Genomic DNA, 20,525 nt, shown 5'->3' on the forward strand with positions numbered 1-20,525 from the left:
GGTATATTGCTAATGAGAATTATGCTAATTGGTATATTGCTAATGAACATTATGCTAATGACCTAGTATGGTAGTTCCAGTCCGTCTCTCTCTCACCAGGAATTATTAAACTAAATTAACACGCTGACGAGTTGTTTTTTGTTTAACCTTTACAAAAAAAACGCTATGGTTTGCTTCATGTATATGGTAATTTACCTAGGCTATAATTGCACACACACATACAGACAAAATCTGGAATACAAATGAAGCGACCAATAAACATCTTTATTTTTCTAAGTTGTTGGCAAAAGGCTGGGTACATGTGCTTTTTAAATGTGCAGTCATCTTAGCAAAATACTTTCCATGGTCTCCGGAGACACTGAAGCACGCAGCAGCATTCCAATGAGCGTGAGGCATGGTCCGATTGCTGAGGTACAAAATCTCTCTTTTTCTCTTATAATCATAATACTCTATATTAAGACTTGAGTGGTCGCATACCTGAATCTGTTTGTGGAGTTTCACCGTGTCAGTAAAAGTCGATTCTGGATGTCGCGGTGGCGCAACACACACGTCATATCACGAACATTTCAACCGCGTGGAGCGTCACATTTAACATGGGCATCGAACTGGATTAAAAACAAATAAATAAAAAGAGACAAACCCAAAAAACAAAACCACGTCGGTCGACGTCACTCCAACTTTAGAAGTAGCTCATCGATAAGTAAGAATATACATTTATATAAATAAAAGTGTCAATAAAAAAAAAAAAAAAAAGCGTTCCTGTCAAGTAGGCTCCAAAATGCGAAATGATGAAAGGTACACTGATAACACGATATAATATAAATACATTTACAATAGCTACAGGTCTGTTCCGATAGCAGTGCGCCACCGAACATGGCACTGAAGAAGTTAATCATACAACATATTGTATAATACAACAGTTATCATACAACACGGTTTGAAATGGAGATGCCGCAGGCACACCACTTTCCTGGTAAAACAATAATTAATATATAAGTTGTGAAATGTACAATAATAACAATATTAATGGCTTTAGCATGTACAACGTTCATCCAGGCGGTATGTTACACATAGGACGGAGCGCTTAGTTCATGGCACAGGGGAACAAGTGCATAGCAAAATAGATCATCTGACAGTTAGGGAACGGTTAGCCATTAGAAATCCACATTAAAAGGACGAAACAAACGCATGTTTAAGGCAAGTCTTATTTAAAATTGGCATAGTCTGAGAAGATGTCAACAAAGTCTTGTACCACCCGGTAGCAGAAGTCGTACTGTTCCTGTGGAGACAGAGAGAGGAGACTTCAGACAGGAGGTCTGCAGCTCTGAATCATGCTTTAAACCTGCACTAACCATCGCTCAGGTACAAAAGCGTGTTTCCATGTCATTTTTCTCCATTGTTACATTTTCAAATGGAGTGAAGGGAAAAATCGGACAAAATGATTTAGCTTCATTTGTAACGTGACAAAAACAGCTAGAATCATCACAATATAATCATTATTTTGAAACGGGCCGCATAGCGGCTCGGTCGTGATCCGAACAGGACTCGGGTCTACTTCTGACATTTGCACATTAATTTGAGTCTGCCCTGTCAGAGCCTTGGGCTCTGGGCTTGAGATGGGGCATGTTGAGTTTAGACGTGTCAGGGGTCCATCAGACGTGTTAGGGGTCGATCACACATGTTAGGGGGTAGATCTTTTTTATTATACATTATTTGTTTTTTTGAAGATTCATTTTTGCATTTGTAAGCCTTAGTCATGAAGAGTTGGACAGGAAGGTATGGGAGAGAGAGAAGGGCGGACATGCAAGCAAAAGACCCCAGGCAGGAATCAAACCCGGATCGCTGAGGTAAGGACTGAGCCTTAACGGTACGCGCTCTACCCGGTCAACCAGGGCAGGGCCCCCCCCGACCTCCGCTTTTATGGGCTTTTCCCGCCTCCCCACCCGGTAGCTCGGCAAAGGCCAGAGCTCCACGTCTGCTGGGATTGATTTTCACTTCCCCGTTAATCCCGTCTGATCTCCCGGTCGAGCTCACAGCCACACCGCTCCCAAAGCCTGACGCGCTTTGCCAGGGCGTCTTGTGTTTCTGTTGGGTATCTAGCCCCGCCCCTCCCTTCCCCTCCGGGGTCGTGGTGGACCAATGGGAGCACTTACCACCGTCTGGACCATGTGAGGCCTCTGCATGCGCAAACTCTTCACCGTCTGGAAGACGTCCAGCAGGCCCTCCGCCTTCACCCGCTCCAGGATGTTGCTGAGCGCAATGAACGTACCTGTCCTACCAGCACCGGCACTGAGGCACGCACACACACACACAGGCACAAACACACAGGCACAAACACACACACACACAGGCACAAACACACACACACACACACACACACACACAGGCACAAACACAGGCACAAACACGCACACACACACGAACACACAGGCAGGCACACACACACACACACACACACACACAGGCACAAACACAGGCACAAACACACAGGCACACACACACGAACACACAGGCAGGCACACACACACACACAGGCACACACACAGAGGCAGAAACACACACACAGACACAAACACACACACAAACACAAACACACACGCAAAAACAAAAACACAAATTGGGGTTGCAGATTACACAGAATATTGTTCCCTGTTCCCATTCACACATGACCCAAAGCAGGAATGTTCCGGAACATCTCTGGGGTAGACTGCATGTTCCCTGTTCCCATTCACGTGACCGGCCCCGATGCAGGGAATGTTCCGGATCATCTCTGGTGTAGCCCGCCCCTGAGGCCGGGTTGCCCCCGGGGGGGGGGGGGGGGGGGGGGTTACCTGCAGTGCACCACGATGGGGTTATTCCCGGACTGCTGCTGCTGCCGCTGCACGGCGGCGATGATGTCGATCATTCCCTTGCCGTCGGCCGGGATGCCGATCTCGGGCCAGCCGTGGAAGTGGAAGTGTCTGATGGTCCGCGTCTGCTTCTCCTGGGCGCGAGGAGGAGGAGGGGGGGAGGAGGAAGAGGAGGGGGGGGGGGGGGGGGGGAGGAGGAGGAAGAGGAGGGGGGGAGGAGGAGGAGGAGGAGGATGGGGGGGAGGAGGAGGAAGAGGATGATGAGAGCAGTAGAAGAGGTATTTCGTTTTTATGCTTTTTTTTGCTGAGCATTTTGATGAGCATAAAAAAATAAAGTGAAACTGCAAAGCAATGTCAGTTCTATGTGCTGAAAAATGCATTTGTGTTTGAATAATAAAATATATATATTTTTTATATGTACCGTATACATAGATATATATATAAGTAAAAATTAATATATATATATATATACATTCTCACACACGTACACAAACACAGACGAGAATGTACGTTTTCTCTATCTTCAGGGATGGTTGTAGTGTTACACTGCACAGTACAGTACAGTGTGTAACATACAACCTGTATACCACACCCACAACCACACCCACACACGTTCTTACCGGGCCGTAGGTGAGTACCAGGTCCTTGAGGCTGAAGGCGTCACACAGCGTGTCGGCCTTGATCTCCACCGTGTAGTCGCCGTAGGTCACCGACTCCTCCGAGGGCCAGTACTTCAGACACTTGTCCTGCACACACACACACACACACACACACACACACACACACACACACACACACACACACACACACACACACACACACACACACACACACACACACCTTTAACAAATGACACATCTACAAATTCCATTTAAATTGGACAAACCTTGCTAGTAAACATTTAATGGAGATTCTTATCTAAATCCTATATCTTCGGTGTCGTTTCAGTGAGGCGGTTCTACGTCCAGTTACGCCCCGGGCGAGACTTCCTCACATGTCTCATGACCCTACGGACTTCCGTGGCGGTTTCAGTCCGTCTGTGCGCGGCACCTTCTCAACAAGCAGGCGCGCCTGCAACCAGAGGGGGCGCCAATATGCCAATTCCCCACACAATGTTATGATACATCATAGAAAAACCACAGCGCAGAGGATATATATTTTTTTTAAACTGCTCGTGGCGCCCCCCCCATGCGTCATGAAAGAATGCCGCCCCGGTTCGCCCGTGCCCAGAACCGCCCCTGGGATCAGTGTCTTAAGTCCTGCGAGGCGGTGTGACCAGCCTCTCTGTAGCGGTGGAAGTTTGACTCACCTGCTCCCTCTCCTGGAGCTCGGTGAGCATGACGATGGAGTGACACTTCCACTCCCAGGCCATCCTCCAGAAGTCCTGCACTGTGTGGGCCAGCGGGCCCTGGGTGGCGATGAAGTAGTCCTTCTGCCGGTAGCCCTGAGACACACACATACGCACACATTAACGCAACCATACACACACAGACAGAGGAACACAGGCATAAACACAGACAAACGCGCACACACACACACACACGTACATAGACACACACACGCGCACGCACATGGGCATGTACAACCATACACAGACAGACACACACGCACACACACACACACCGTGAAACAGAAAGACACACACACAGATGTACAAACACACACACAGACGTTCGTGCGCAAACACACCAACACATAAATAAAATGAACTGTGCTGCTTTTTCAACATTTTAATTTTGGTGGATTTATGAACACATGAATCAGGGGATTTTAACCAACACTTTCACCTGTGGTTCAATTTGTAACTTCTTTCCTGCAGCTACAGCCTTTGAATAAAATAGGTGTTTTTATTATTAATTTTTTAGTATCGATAAGGTGAAGGTAAATAAAACCTATCTGCCTAAAAAGATAAATTTTTGTCATCCCTCTAAATCCTCTTGTTATATAGAACAACATCAAAATGCGCACAACAGTCCAAACTGCATTTAAAACGTGACGGATAAAGAGACGTACGTCGATGAAGGAGGCGTTGATGTAGTCGGTGAACTCCTGGCCCCGGCGCATCGACAGAATCACGCGGTTGAAGTCGTCTGGAAGAGAGGTCAGAGGTCAGACAGGAAGTTCAACCCTGCTCATCATTACTTTGGCAGGATCCGATAAAATAGATATTAACAAGGGTCCCATCAAAACATTGAAAAGCATAGAATGAGGAGGCAGAGAGAGGGACGGAGAGGAGAGGAGCTGGACTTTAAAAGCGAGCCTGAAGAGATAGGAGGATAGGATGCAGAGAACCAGTTCTGGTCTTACAGGGAATGATCTGCAGAACCCGGTTCTTCTTCATGTTGGCTGGAAGGTTCCCTGTTCTCATGTTCTCCTTCATGATCCGCATGTTGGTCAGTTTCTGTTTGGAGAGAACAAAGAGGCACCGTCATCGTCATGGATACGGTCATCGTCATGGATACACACCTGTCCGTCAGGTTGGTACTCATTATTTTACTTGTGTTTTCAGAGAGGTTCAAAAAAGGGAATTGAACCTGAATGCTCTGAAACCGCAGGACGGAATCAGAAAGAACAGTAACATGACCAGGCATGACCAGAACAGTAACATGACTCATTTTCACTGAAATATACAGAACTGAAACCCTATTGTATTATTATATGGACAGTAATGTGTTCTTTCCCCTGGTTCCCAGGCCCTCGAAGGTCTATTAAGTTCTAAATATTAATACTGAGATAGATGGATAAATATTTGATTCAGCCCCCCCCGATCCCGAGAGAGGCGGGGTACCCTGAACTCCTCCTCCAGGCCCACGCGGTCCAGGGGGGCGTGGGTGTTGTGCAGCCTCAGCAGGTGGCCCTCCAGGGATGACACGTCCAGCTCCGTGTCTCCGTACAGGAAGTACTCCAGCAGGGCCTGGTAGATGAACGAGTACTGCATCTGAGGCAGCCAGGCACACACACGCACACGCACACGCACACACACAAACACACGCAGGCACACATGCACACACACACACACACACACACACACACACAAACGCAGGCACACATGCACACACACACACACACAAACGCAGGCACACATGCACACACACACACACAAACATGCAGATGCACACACGCACACAAACACAGGCACGCCAACACACACAGACACACACACACACAGATGCATGCATGCACACACACATGTATACACACAGAAAATGGGGACTTGTTAGTTATCAAAGTACCGGTAAGTAGTAAAATCTGGTTGTTATTGTTACATATCTTTCTGATATAAGCATACTATTAAATCCGGGTGAGATGCAAACTAGAAAAAACAGGAACATGAATCAGATTCCCAATGGAGTCCAATTCTGTTTGTCAGCCACGGAACATGTCGATAAAGTTGAACCTGCTTACGTCGGTCTGGACCAGCTGGGAGCGCTGCTCCCGGATCTTGGTGACGAAGCCGAAGACGTCGACCTTCTGTTCGGCGTGCGTCATGTCGATCATGGCGTCGATCACGATGAAGGTCCCCGTCCGGCCCACTCCGGCACTGGGGGGGGGGGGCAGAGGACAGTGTGGGACACTGGGAAGGCTTACTGGGATCAGAGGCTGTCCCATTAGGGGAGAGGACAGAGTGGGACACTGGGAAGGCTTACTGGGATCAGAGGCTGTCCCATTAGGGCAGAGGACAGTGTGGGACACTGGGAAGGCTTACTGGGATCAGAGGCTGTCCCATTAGGGGAGAGGACAGTGTGGGACACTGGGAAGGCTTACTGGGATCAGAGGCTGTCCCATTAGGGGAGAGGACAGAGTGGGACACTGGGAAGGCTTACTGGGATCAGAGGCTGTCCCATTAGGGGAGAGGACAGTGTGGGACACTGGGAAGGCTTACTGGGATCAGAGGCTGTCCCATTAGGGGAGAGGACAGAGTGGGACACTGGGAAGGCTGAACTGGGATCAAAGGCTTCCCCATCAGGGAGCACACATCTACACATTTACATTTACATTGAGGGCATTTAGCAGATGCTTTTATCCAAAGCGATTTACAATCGCTGGGGTAGACTCCAAGTACATTTGTCAGAAGAAAGAGAAACAATATATTGCTGTTGGTATAAGTGCCAAGCAATAACAATCACTAGGTAAACCCATTCCCCGTATACAACAAAGATAGCTAGGATAAGATGCTAAACAATGCAAAGCACTATTTTTAATTGCTAGGACGTACAACACACAATAAGTGAGTACATTAAGTGCGAGAACGTACAACATGCAATAAGTGCGCACATTAAGTGCTAGGACGTACCACATACGATAAGGGTGTACATTAAGTGCCAGCAAAACATCCCTTCTTAAACCCGTGCCTACTGTACCTCCCAGAACCCGGGCCTACTGTACCTGCAGTGGACGGCGATGGGGCCGGCGAAGGAGGGGTTCACCGTCTTCACCTTCTTCAGGAACTTGAGCATGCCGATGGGGGAGAAGGGGACCCCGAAGTCGGGCCAGCTGGTGAAGTGCAGCTGGGTGACCAGCCGGGGGGTCTTGGAGCTGTCATTACCCTGCTGCACACGGGGGCAACGGACAACAGAGTGGTGTTACAACGGACATGGTGTAACAAACAGACTGGTTACAACAGGGATACCCTGCTACACACAGGAGCAATGGAGTGGTGCTACAACAGATATATTCATTCAGTCATATTAATGTGTAGCAACATGAATAAAATACATGAATATATACTAGTGCTGTCAAGCGATTAAAATATTTTATCGCACTACTGTCATAGTTAACTCACGATTGATCGCAAAAAGAAATTATATGCTAAATATCCCTTGATTTCTTTGTCCCATTAATTTTTCTCATTTTAATGCTCTTATCAACATGGAGAAGTGCATCGGCTTGCCTTTTGCAAATGTTTTTTTATTGATAACAACATTGGCATATACTGAAAAACAGGACGATACAAAAAAAAAGCCTATAGTGCAAATAAACGATGAACATACAAACATACTGCCTTGAACATAGCACTCATGTTACTGCTTCTTTGTTTTGAGCCCAAAAAAATAAATAAAATTAACACCGTTAAAATTTGTTTGCGTTAACGCCGTTAATAACGCGTTTAACTGACAGCACTAATATATACATATCATGTGGTCCGTATTTTGTTTTGCTTACTCCACAGAATACTGCTTCCTTCTTTTTTGTCGAAAGATTAGATTGCACATCACTTATTATACTTCCGCTAAATTCGATACTTTTGTCCTCCAAAGAACCTGAAACTATGTCGTTCCTAACAAACTGTAACAACTGAAACATGGGCCTTTGTTACATTAGTGAAAATAAATAAAGTAAAATGCATGACAGTTATAGAGGTTAAAGACTGGTTAGACTAACATGTGGACCACAGAACTAGTTAGACTTACATATGGACCACAGAACTAGATAGACTTACATATTGACCACAGAACTAGATAGACTTACATATGGACCACAGAACTAGTTAGACTAACATATTGACCACATGACTAGTTAGACTAACATATTGACCACAGAACTAGTTACACTTACATATGGACCACAGAACTAGTTAGACTAACATATTGACCACAGAACTAGTTAGACTAACATATTGACCACAGAACTAGTTACACTTACATATGGACCACAGAACTAGTTAGATTTACATAATTGTACACAGAACTAGTTAGACTTACATATGGACCAAAGAACTAGTTAAACTTACTATTGTACACAGAACTAGTTAGACTTACATATGGACCACGGAACTAGTTAGACTTACATATTGCACACAGAACTTGCGGATGGTATAGTCCACCAGGACGGTGAAGTCCTCCACGGCCACACGGACGTTCCCGTAGGTCCAGCAGCCCTGGTCAGGCCAGTACTGGTAGCACTTGTCCTGGAAAGAGCGGGAAAACCGGGGGACGACAGTTGGACAAAGCGGGAAAACCAGGGACGACAGTTGGAATGTCGGTTAGCCTCCACACTGGGATGTCAATGGAGAGGAGAGCGAGACGCTAGCTTTCATGGTCGTTAACTAAAGGTTCATTAACGCTGACTTTAAATGTTTTTGACGCCTCTTTTTAAAAGAGAAAAAGGACGAGAATAGTCTGCCTCACAGAGGGGGTATAGAGGGGTATAGAGGGGGTATAGAGGGACGCGTTGATGCATTCTGCTGTGAGTCAGACGTGTTCAGTGTAGTAGCTCTCATTATTAGAGGGAGTGTTTCCAAACGGCTCGGCTACGCGACGCAATGCATGCCCAGTCCAGCAGGGGGCTTAGGGAGGTTTAAAGGTCTCCTCTGTGTTTATAGCTCTGAACACGTTCCTCTGCTTGTCCTTTATGATCACATATTCATCGTTTTCACAATATGTTTAGGGTCAGGCAGTAAATCACCTCTGTATAAAAACACTCGCATCTGTTTGGAAATAAGCTCCCATGAATTGAGTCATTTGATTGATTATTTAAATACGTTGATGCAATACCAGAAAAACATTTGAATTCTAGGGGAGATCAAATATAAAGAAGTGCCTTAATCAAGGGGAGCTCTTACCTCCTTCCTCTCCTTCAGGTTGGTCAGCATGACCACGGTGGCCACCTTCTGCTCCCAGATCATCCTCCAGAAGTCCACCACAGTGTCCTCCTTGGGTCCTGAGGAACACCAACAAAGAGCCTCAAGGATTCACCTCATACAACAAGTGTAGATTTATTTATAATAATTATTTATTTATTATAATAAGAATATTATTTATTATAATATATGTATTTATTTATAATAATTATATTATGTATTATGTATCCATTTAAAAAAATTATAGTACTTATTATAATATATGTATTTATTTATAATAAATACATATATAATAAATAAATAAACATTATTTATTTATTATTATTAATCAATTATAAAGAAATAAAAGTATATAATTTATTATAATATATGTATTTATAAGATTTATATTATTAATTATAATAAATATTTATATCAATATTTTTTCGTACCTTGTGCAGCAATGAATTTGTTCTCCTCTGTGTAGCCCTAATAACATCCACAGAAAACACAAAAAATATTAACACATGATTCACCCCTGTATATTCATCACTTAAAAGGGGGATTTCTCTTACTATAAAAATACAACACAAATCGCTTAGTAAGTGAAATCTGAGGCAGAACTCACATTAATGTACGAGGCGTTGACATAGTCCGAACAGGAATCTCCTTCCTGCTGGGTCAGCAACACTCTGGAGTGGTCGACTAAAGAACAAATAAGAAAGTAAGATCCTTTCTCCCTTAAACAAGCCACCTCTTGATGACAAACTGGCCAACAAGATTTCACAATATCCTGTTGTTGTTTTTTTCAACAAACTTTCAGACGTTTGGCATAGAACCTAAAGCGGTCCTATTTCGTTTAATCAGTATTTTGAGTTTTGCCGTCTGGATTTCCTTATCAACGCTGGGCCAAATCCATCAGGCTCATGGGCGGGGCCAGAATAAGTCACGTCTGGAAGGCTGACTCCTGTGTTTACCTGGAAGTGTTGAACTCTGAGGTCTAAAGGTCCCAGCAGACCTTGTATGCACTCAGACCAGCATAGGCTCATAAACACTTACACCAGATAGTAAGCTAGTGCACCTACAGAAGATACTAGTAGGTCCACACTTCCATTAGCAGAGTATGATAGTATTCCTCCATTTACATCAGAGAATAGGCTATAGTAATCCACCTACATAAGAGAGCAGGTATAGTAATCCACTTATATAAGAGAACAGGAAACATAATTCATTAACATGAGAGAATAGGCTATAGTAATCCACTTACATTAAATAACAGGTATAGCAATCCACTTATATAAGAGAACAGGCTATAGTAGTCCCCTTATATAAAATGACAGGTATAGTAATCCACTCACATAAGAGAATAGGCTGTAGTAATCCACTCACATAAGAGAATAGGCTATAGTAATCCACTCACATAAGAGAATAGGCTATAGTAATCCACTTACATAAGAGAACAGGCTGCAGTAATCCACATACATAAGAGAACAGGTATAGTAGTCCATTATATAAGCGGACAGGCTTCAGTTGTCCACCTATACAGGACAGCTATAGGACAGCAGTGACTCACAGGGAAGGATGTTGGGGTATCGGTTCTTCTCCTTGTTGGTCTCCTTGTTGGCCTCCTCACAGGTTCCCTGGGTGGAGATCCCTGGCAACGACTGCAGCACAGAAAGCCCAGCGGTTAGAACTACGACGGCCCAGTGTCATAGAACACAGGTCACCGTGTTCGGACCATGGCGCACACACAGCTGCATGTGGAAAATATGGATGGATGGCTGCGATTTGCAACCCTATCTCCATCTCTGTATTTTCGCCACCCACTACCTCTGATCGCACAATCGATATAACTATCTGTTATATCGGTTACAGATAACAGAAGTACTTCCATCCATGTGTAGCCCTGTCACTTATTTTCTCTGTGAACTAATGTAATAGGCATGGGAGCGCAATGATGAAGGCTACGACACTTAAATAAAACCTTGACTCAAACCGAGATTCCAGAGTCCTCAGCGAGCTGTAATGTAGCTACACTGAACGTACCATTAAGCTCAAGTGAGTAAGTAATCTAGCTTCTGTCACCACACACAGTTTTCCCCTGAAAGGTGATCACGTGGCATGTTTTAGCCCCGTTGAGGAAGCTAAAGTGAGCATTGCCAGGCTAGCTAGGCCGTTCTCACGAAGGGATGGTCGGCATTTGAATTGTATCAAAGCACACTCCTAAAGCAAACTTTCTAGCTAGCTTTGACTATGAAAATATTGATGTGTAAGATCCGACCACAAACCAGTCTAATTTGCTGACTAATATAAACACCTCTGTGTGTTAAGGCATTCATCTGATTGACAAATCAGTAACAGACAACAAAGCATTGGATTATTGTAAAGTTAAATAAGGTATCAGCATATAAAATAGCTTTTATTTCAACGTCAATTGGTAGGTATCGACAGTTGCCTACACACCAGTGTTTCCCCCAGCACTGCATGGTTATGGCGGCTGCCTTAACAACATTCGGGCCCGCCTTGATTACCAATGTATAAAAAGAAATATCTATAATTTTTTTTAACACATATATATTTTAATTATTATGCATTAACAAAGTAGAAAACTCTCTTAGGGAAAGAAAACACAAAGATAAATAATCCATTATGGTCGTGCCATAAAGCTTTTTGAATGGAATTGAAACGGAGCCCCCCCCAACTTCTAGGGGAAACACTGCACACACAAAGGCACCATTTGCAGGCCACAAAACAGACTCACTGAACTTCCCCTTCTCTGTCGTTCAGCCCACCGACCCACCGATGCAAACCTTAGCTTTCTGAGGTCTGTGTTCCAGCAGTTTAGTACTTTACTCATTCGCTTTGGGTACTTGAGTTATTGAATCACAGTCGTAAAAATAGACAGGAGTTGTCACATACGTGTGTGTCATAAAACAAAAAGCCCCAAAGTTTTCTTGACGACTCTTCTATTTTAAGCCCAAAAGCCCATACCCCACCAGGCTACAGAGAGAGAGAGGAAACAGTAACAAGAGGATGGACAGAAAGTAGAAGAGAAGGATGCAAAGAATGGTAAAACAAAAAGGGAAATAATGTGGGGGAGAGATATCAGGAAAAATAATGAAATAAGGGAAGGAAGACTGAAAAGAAGGAAGAAAGAACAAGAGGGAAAGAAAGAACATAAGGGATAGGGAAAGACAGAAAGAAATAGAGTAAGAAGGGAGAGAGAATGAAAGAAAGAAAGTAAGTAACGCGAGAAAGAAAAAGATTGACAGAAAGAAAAAAAGGTAAGAAGGGAGAGATAGATAGAAAAAAATAGTTAGAGTCTAAGAAAGACAAAGAAAGAAGGTAAGAAAGGCGAGAAAGATAGAAAGAAAGCACAAGAGAAAGAAAGGCGTTTAGAAAGAAGGTGAGAAACAAGAGAAAAACAGAAAGAATGACAAAGAAAGAAGGTAAGAAGGGAGTGAAAGATAGAACAAAACAGAAAAGAAAGAAAGAAAGAAAGAAAGAAAGAAAGAAAGAAAGAAAGAAAGAAAGAAAGAAAGAAAGAAAGAAAGAAAGAAAGAAAGAAAGAAACGAGAGGAAGAAAGAAACGAGAGGAAGACAGAATGAATGACAGAACCAAAGAATCAAGGAAGGGAGAGAAAGAAAGACTGAAACAAAGAAACGAACAAATGAACAAATGAAATAAAAGAACGAATGAACAAATTAAATAAAAGAACAAATTAAGGAAAGAACGGAAGAGGGTAAGAAAGGGGGCCCCAGCGGGCGAGCGGAGGTGGCGGGGTGCAGGGTGGGTGGGGTGGGGGGGTTGCGGGTTCGAGTCCCACTCACGTTGTACTCCTCGCGGAACAGCTTGCCGTCGTCGGCCGAGCGCAGCCGGTACTCGTCCTCCAGCCGCTCAACGGGGATGGGGAGGTACACGGCGGCCGGGGGGGGCGGGCTGGCTAGCAGCACCACCGTCTGTCCTTCTGCAGAGGGACCGCAGGGGGGCGGGGGTCAGTAGGGGGTCCGACACACACACACGCGTGCGCTTATGGTGTGCTCCTGAATCCTCAGACGCCAGCCTTCCGAGTTGCACGTTTGCCGTCACTTCCGGTCTCGGGAGCAATCATAGCGTTCCTGTTCGTCTTTGTGATTGTGGCATGAAATTGGCTAGCCGTTGTTTATTGTTAGCGTCATTAGCCTCTTTAGCAAACCAGCCCGAAAACAAACAACACAACTCTACATTGTATTGCACGCACAGCAAGACCATGCAATGTATAAATGGGTGACAGGAATACATTAGCAATGTAATCAAGTGTGTGAGAGCATTTAAAATGTCCTACGTGGTGCAAATACAAAAAAAGAAAAATCTCTTCACGGGCGCAGCCATTTTGTTTGGTCTACTGTCAGATTTTCGAAAGATGAAGACAAAAAGGGGGGTGTGCCTCAGAGAAATGCCTCAAGAAAGCTGGGTGATCTTCGATTTTAGACTCCGAAGTCCGGCGTTCGAGGATTCAGGAACACACCATTACACAATCCCCACGCTCAGCGTAACCACAGGCAGGCGGTGAGTCAGTAGGTATCGACACACACACACACACGCACACACTCACTCACAATCCCCACCATACACAATCCACATGTTCAGCAGGACCATGGGTCAATAGGGTCCGACACTCACACCCGCACACACTCACTCCTCAAGCAATTCCCAAGCACATGCACGATCCCCCCCACACACTCTTCCCGCCCGCACACAAACTCCCAACGCACATGCAACGGCAGCCATGCGTTTCCCTTGGCGACGGTTATTAAATGCACTAAGTGTGACCATGTGCCACTTTTGATTTATTGAATAACTGAACCACATCCAAAAGACGGCTTCTGATTGGTCTAAACAACACAAGGCCGGTCCTAAAATGGTTGAATCTCCTTCATATATAGCGCAGGCTGTATACAAACAGCCTGCGCGCTGTTTGTATACAGCGCGCAGGCTGTATGCACGCAGGCTTGATGCGCTCCACTTTTTCTGTGAAGAACCAGCGCCTTGAATATTTACGACAGCGTTTCTACAGCTCGATGTGGTTTTGCATGACTCGTCTTTATGGAGATAATCCTGAACCGCATAAAACGAATAGTTTTCAACCGTTTCGGCTCCGTGTGGACGGGGCCTTAGTCTTAAAGAGCCAGTGAACCCAAAAGTTTTTTATTAGTTGCTGTAAACATGCTAATATGTGTTATATGATCGTCAACCAAGAAATCTATGCCGTTTTATCATTGTTACTGAAATAAGTCTTACTGAAATAATAATTTAGAGGAAACAGGAGTCAAATCTCCCCAAAACACTACGTGAATATTCAACACTGCTTCGAACGCAGTCATTTTCCGACGCAGAAGTGCCTGTTAGAAGTCTCTTCAATGTCTCGACCAAGGGACACTGTCATGTGGACGTGTTGTTGATTTTGATGACCAAGTCCAAGAGAGGCTTAGGCTTCCAGGATACCTATCGTTTAACCGAACAGTGTGGATGTGTGGAACTCGTCTGAGCAGCGGTCTGGCGTATTTCATGCACAAAGTTGCCCGAAACAAATTATTTAAATGTTAAGTGTATGAATTCCAGTTGAAACCGAGGGGTTCAGTCACTCGTAAAAAGGTGATGAGTTGAGGGTTAAATTTTACAGATGAAGAAGAAAGAACAGCAGAACTGGCAGCAGAACTATTCATGCATGAAACGATTGGGTTCTAGCTCAAATGAAGAACGCTAAAAGATTAGGATGGAATATACGGTTATGGTGTTGGACTGCTTCTAGGGAAACAGAGGCCTGATCAAAGTAGCACCATGTCAAACTCCACAGGTCAGCCCATGTTGGAATACAGATGTCTAAAGAAGAACGGATAAAAGATCAGAGGATGGAAACATTGCCAAATCCTGAAGAGCCCTGGTTTGTGGGTTGGTAGGGGTGAGTTACAGAGAGTATGATACAGAGCACCACCAGCCTGTTTGTTAGACCGTAGAACCATCAGATAAAAAGGAGAAAGGAGGCCAGATCTCTCAGGCGAGGGTTAGTAGCACCCCTCTCCACACCTCCACCGTGAATATCTGACCTGATGGGAGAATGGTGTATACCGTATCACTGCTGTATCCAAATTCTAAAAACACAAACACACGCAAACACACACACACACACACACACAAACACGCATGCATTCAGAAGAACATATACCCACACACCCAAACACACACAAACAGGATGTGATGCCTTAAGATGCAAAAATGCATTTTAACACCTTCATTTTTGCAGTAGAGGGCACGTGCCACCGGGACAATATATAAACTAACTAACTAACGGGATGGAAAGTCCCGCCTCAGGGCTCAGACTTTAACAGTCAAAGCATCATACGGTTGGATGAATACATAAGAGAGGAGAGCCCCCTTCAGTCTCAGGGTAAAGATGGTTACCAGTGGTGTACTGGCCATCGACATACTGGGACCAATCCCGGTGGGCAGTCAAAAATACCATAATTATTTTTTGCCTGCCCTGTCTGTCTCCTGTCGGCCCTCTCTTGAGTGTCAGTCAGAGTCACTCAGACAGCGACAGAGCCAGCCAGTCAGCTCACTGGCCAATCAACACTAATTTGGTAAATGCACGTTAACATTCTAGACTGATGCAGAGGCACGGGGACGACCAACGACAGCCATGGACATTTACATTTAGCGCGCTGAGCAGACGCTTTTAACCATCAAGACTGTTCATACACACATTCACGCATGGACGCATGGACGGCAGAGTCGACCACGCAGGGCGACAGCCGGATCGTCGGGAGCAGTCAGGGTGCGGTGTCCTGCTCAGGGACATCGCAACCGTCAGCTGGGAGGAGCCGGGGATCGAACTAGCAACCTTCAGGTTACCAGCCAACCCGCTCTACCTCCTGAGCTACTGCCGCCCCGTGGACCAGAACATGTCTAAAAGTAAAGGAGGGCCCAGAATAGGTCGGGATTAGAGGTACTGACCCCCACCTCCCCCTGAGTCCAACCTTAACCGTCCTATATACTCTCCCCCCACACCCTTAACATTGGGGAGTAAGGGATTAAAACAGAATCCTTATTAACATCCAAGATAAAAGGGATGAGTCCTTATTTAGCATTGAGGAGTAAAGGGACGAAGATGAAGACCATAGAAGCCTTATTTAACGTCGCAGTTTATAGGGATAAGAAAACATTAAATCCTCCTTAACATCGAAGAGGAAGGGATAAAAACAATAGGATCCCATCTTCCCTCCAAAGTTAGAACGGAGCCCTCCAGACCCCTGGAGAGACCAGTCACACGTCCTGGTCTCTCCAGACCCCTGGAGAGACCAGTCACACGTCCTGGTCCCTCCAGACCCCGGGAGAGACCCGTCACACGTCCTGGTCTCTCCAGACCCCTGGAGAGACCAGTCACACGTCCTGGTCTCTCCAGACCCCTGGAGAGACCAGTCACACGTCCTGGTCCCTCCAGACCCCTGGAGAGACCAGTCACACGTCCTGGTCTCTCCAGACCCCTGGAGAGACCAGTCACACGTCCTGGTCTTTCTAGACCCCTGGAGAGACCAGTCACACGCCCTGGCCCCTACAGACCCCTGGAGAGACCAGTCACACGTCCTGGTCCCTCCAGACCCCTGGAGGGACCAGTCACACGTCCTGGTACGTCTCCCGCCTCCCTAACGCTATCCTGCCCTTCAGGCCCTCCGACCACGGGTGGCGATACTCTCAGCACGTCAGCGAGCTGATAGGGCGGGGGGGGGGGGGGGCTGGGGGCATCTGTTATGTGCATCCATTGTTTTGGTGTGCTGATAAAATGCTTCCTAGAGAGCTGCCGGTGTCGGGGGCTCGTAGGCGCTTCCTGTCCCGGGCGATACGCTGCTGGGGCACACAGGAAGGAACGCAGACCTGAAACCTGGAAGCTCACAGGCGGCCTCTCTGCACTCACTGCGTGCTACGGCAGAGGGCTGGCTGCTCATTTGAACATGATTCTCTCTCTGCCAATACGCGACGACATATGGTGATTAGTCGCAGCGCTTTACCGACAGGAAGCAAATATAAAAAACCACAAGCCAGCCGAGCTGACATTGAGGCGCGGTATGGGTAGGTTTCACACAATGCTATCTGTCACCAGAATCAGACTTCTGTTTCCCTGCTCTGTCTGTGTCAGCCAATTAGGCGATGCTCTCTCTCTCTCTCTCTCTCTCTCTCTCTCTCTCTCTCTCTCTCTCTCTCTCTCTCTCTCTCTCTCTCTCTCTCTCTCTCTCTCTCTCTCTCTCTCTCTCTCTCTCTCTCTCTCTCTCTCTCTCTCTCTCTCTCTCTATATATATATATATATATATATATATATATATATATATGGACAATAGGAGCACAGTGTCACCTTGTTCTTCCAGAAATCCATTGGGTACCTTCTTGACGACCGTGGTGACTGCTGCTTTTCGCTGGTTTCTTCCCCTGTTGGAGGAGAAGCGCAACACAACTGTTCAAACTCAAGACACAAAGCTGAGTAGTAGTTTGGGCTGATATCCACTGCATGCTTCTCCAGCAACCTTTCTCCTCTCACCATCTGAAGCTTGCAAAGCCACTCTTTCTCATTAGCGGGATTAGCAGGAAGCAACAACACTTCTTAGGTCCTGGGATCGGCAGTAAAACTGTTGGCTCCTGGCTCCCAGTGTTGGCGGACTAACGGACTGACTGACTGACTGACTGACTGACTGGGTTTTCAGTTTGAACCGTACGAGGTAGAGAGAGAGCACTTCCTGAATGGGGACTCCGCCTCAATGACTAAATAGCAAGCATGTTCTCACACCAGAAAACACACACATACACATACACAGCAGAAAACACACACAGCATAACACACACCCACAAAGCAGAACACACACCCACCGACATCCACGCCAGAGCACACACCCACACCAGAACACATACACAAACACAACAGAACACATGCAGACATACACACAAGAAAACACGCACACACACACACACCAGATCTCACACACAACAGAACACGCACATCGGAACACACACTCACCCACACACATTCAAGAGAAGCCACATTCCAGAACACACATGCCCACCAGAACACACCCACGCACACACAAGAACATAGATATGCACATACTAGAACCCACTCACCAGAACTCACACACGCTCACCAAACTATGCACACACACATACCCACCCACACACACCCACCCCCTGGCTCTGTGGCGCACCTTCTCGGTAGCCCCCCCCCCCCCCCCGGATCTTTCATCGTTGTGGGGTACTGGTGCTGAAGCTGGTGGAGGTACTGGTGGTGGAGGTGGTGGTGATGGGGGTTTACCTGAGGAAGTACCATACCAACAGGGCACCGATCAGCAGCAGCAGCAGGCAGAGCACCACCACTATGGTGATCGTCGGGGTGGTGGGGGTTTTGGGGGTCGGACTCAGGGTCGGTGCTGGAAGAGGGAGGGAGGGAGGGAGGGAGGGAGGAGAGAGGCTTGGTTAGCGGAACATAGTCCACAACTGTAGCTCTGTGTGTGTGTGTGTGTGTGTGTGTGTGTGTGTGTGTGTGTGTGTGTGTGTGTGTGTGTGTGTGTGTGTGTGTGTGTGTGTGTGTGTGTGTGTGTGTGTGTGTGTGTCAGGTCTACAACAGCCCTGAGTTAATGAGAGGCATCTGCACTGTTTAGTCTGAGGAGATGGATCTGAATGGGGGAGGATGTGGGGGATGGAGAGGGGGGGGGGGCCCCCCGAGAGTGTTGACTGGCTCAGACCGCTGCACAGCAGGGCTCCCCCCTCCCCCCCTCCGTGTGTTGACAGGACGGCGCAGTAAGCCGAAGATGACAATGTCTACCGCATGGCTGATGTTTATTGTGATCCGATAATAATGACAAGGTTTGCTCTCTGTGTGTGTACCAAGAATTCTTCTAACTTAGAAATGTTTTTGACACCCCTTCGTTGTCTCTCTCTCTCCCTCCCCTGACTGTCTGTCTGGATGTCACTTCCGCTCTCTCTCTCTCTCTCTCTCTCTCTCTCTCTCTCTCTTCCCCCCCTCTCTCTCTTCCCCTCCCTCTCTCTCTCCCCCTCTCCCTCCCTCTCTCTCTCCCCCCCTCTCTCCCTCTCCCCCTCCCCCTCTCTCTCCCCCCCTCTCTCCCTCTCCCCCTCCCCCTCTCTCTCCCCCCCTCTCCCTCTCCCTCGCCCCCTCTCCAGAACAGGACTGGGCTGTTGTCTGACACACAAAAACACATGCATGACACACACGCCATCGCTGAACAGAAGACACAATAAACACATCTTTAAATGGCCGAGGTCAGCGAGAGGCATTGCGGCCGCGGCTATCGCATTAGCATTAGCTGTGTCACCAGCGCATGGGGAGGGGGTGTGGCCTTCGCTTACCTGATGTATTGTTTCCAGTGGTTGAGTTATTGGACATTACCGTGGTTGCCATCAAAAATAAAACTGGGATCATTGTGTCTGCAAACAAAAGACAAAGAAAGGAGGGATATAAACATGAGCATATAATTGGAGAATAGAGATTGGAGACGGATATTGACTTAACAGGTCAGACACGGTGGACACAGATTCACCAGGACTGGGGAATATAGACAGACGGTCGAGTAATGGACAGACGCCGTTGATAGATCTGAGGAATGTTTCACATTGGGGAGCAATGACTTCAGGATTGTGCTCAGCAGGGCAGAGTTCACAATAAAACTCATGCTTCACTTCCTCTTTACCACCACCGCAATGAATATCAGTTCCAAATAAATCCTCCAGAGGGCGCCACCGTCAAGCATTAGGATTTAAAAAAGGTTGACTCATGTTTACTCATCTAATATAAATTGAATACAAACTAGAATAGAATATTTATATTAATATATAAAGTATATATGAATTGAGGAAGATATTAAATATTCTACGTACAGTCATTTATTCCCAACTAGCCATACCAAATTGGATGAGTTACATGACATAAATCAACATTATGACTTAAATTAACAGACACACACAAACACACACAAACACACACAAACACACACACACACACGGACGGATATCGCAGGCGTCCACTCTGGGTCTCCGAGTGTCAGAATGCAGTGGAGGGGGAGAGAGGCAGAGAGTATTG

General features: G+C 46.3%; 1 protein-coding gene across 4 annotated transcripts; it reads right to left on the minus strand.

Moving 5' to 3' along the window:
• Positions 1 to 243: 243 nt before the first annotated feature.
• On the minus strand, positions 244 to 20,139 carry LOC132446735 (receptor-type tyrosine-protein phosphatase epsilon-like). Of its 4 annotated transcripts, XM_060037182.1 has the most exons (20): positions 19,796 to 20,139; positions 18,744 to 18,858; positions 17,796 to 17,869; positions 15,496 to 15,540; positions 13,240 to 13,376; positions 10,982 to 11,072; positions 10,037 to 10,113; positions 9,861 to 9,897; positions 9,412 to 9,509; positions 8,638 to 8,757; positions 7,236 to 7,399; positions 6,255 to 6,390; positions 5,638 to 5,787; positions 5,157 to 5,250; positions 4,863 to 4,939; positions 4,159 to 4,293; positions 3,470 to 3,595; positions 2,832 to 2,983; positions 2,154 to 2,289; positions 244 to 1,279 (listed from the first exon to the last, which is right to left on the minus strand). In XM_060037182.1, exons 1-20 carry the CDS (start codon positions 19,866 to 19,868, stop codon positions 1,205 to 1,207), a joined length of 2,112 nt encoding a protein of 703 aa, XP_059893165.1. In that variant the 5' UTR covers positions 19,869 to 20,139; the 3' UTR covers positions 244 to 1,204. The 4 variants fall into 4 exon arrangements, with proteins under 4 accessions (XP_059893165.1, XP_059893166.1, XP_059893167.1 ...); XM_060037183.1 differs by lacking the exon at positions 15,496 to 15,540 and having other exon boundaries at positions 19,796 to 20,135; XM_060037184.1 differs by lacking the exons at positions 18,744 to 18,858; positions 19,796 to 20,139 and adding an exon at positions 17,979 to 18,571.
• Positions 20,140 to 20,525: the final 386 nt, after the last annotated feature.

The sequence above is a fragment of the Gadus macrocephalus genome, chromosome 18, assembly GCF_031168955.1.
Source record: "Gadus macrocephalus chromosome 18, ASM3116895v1".
Classification (NCBI taxonomy): domain Eukaryota; kingdom Metazoa; phylum Chordata; class Actinopteri; order Gadiformes; family Gadidae; genus Gadus; species Gadus macrocephalus.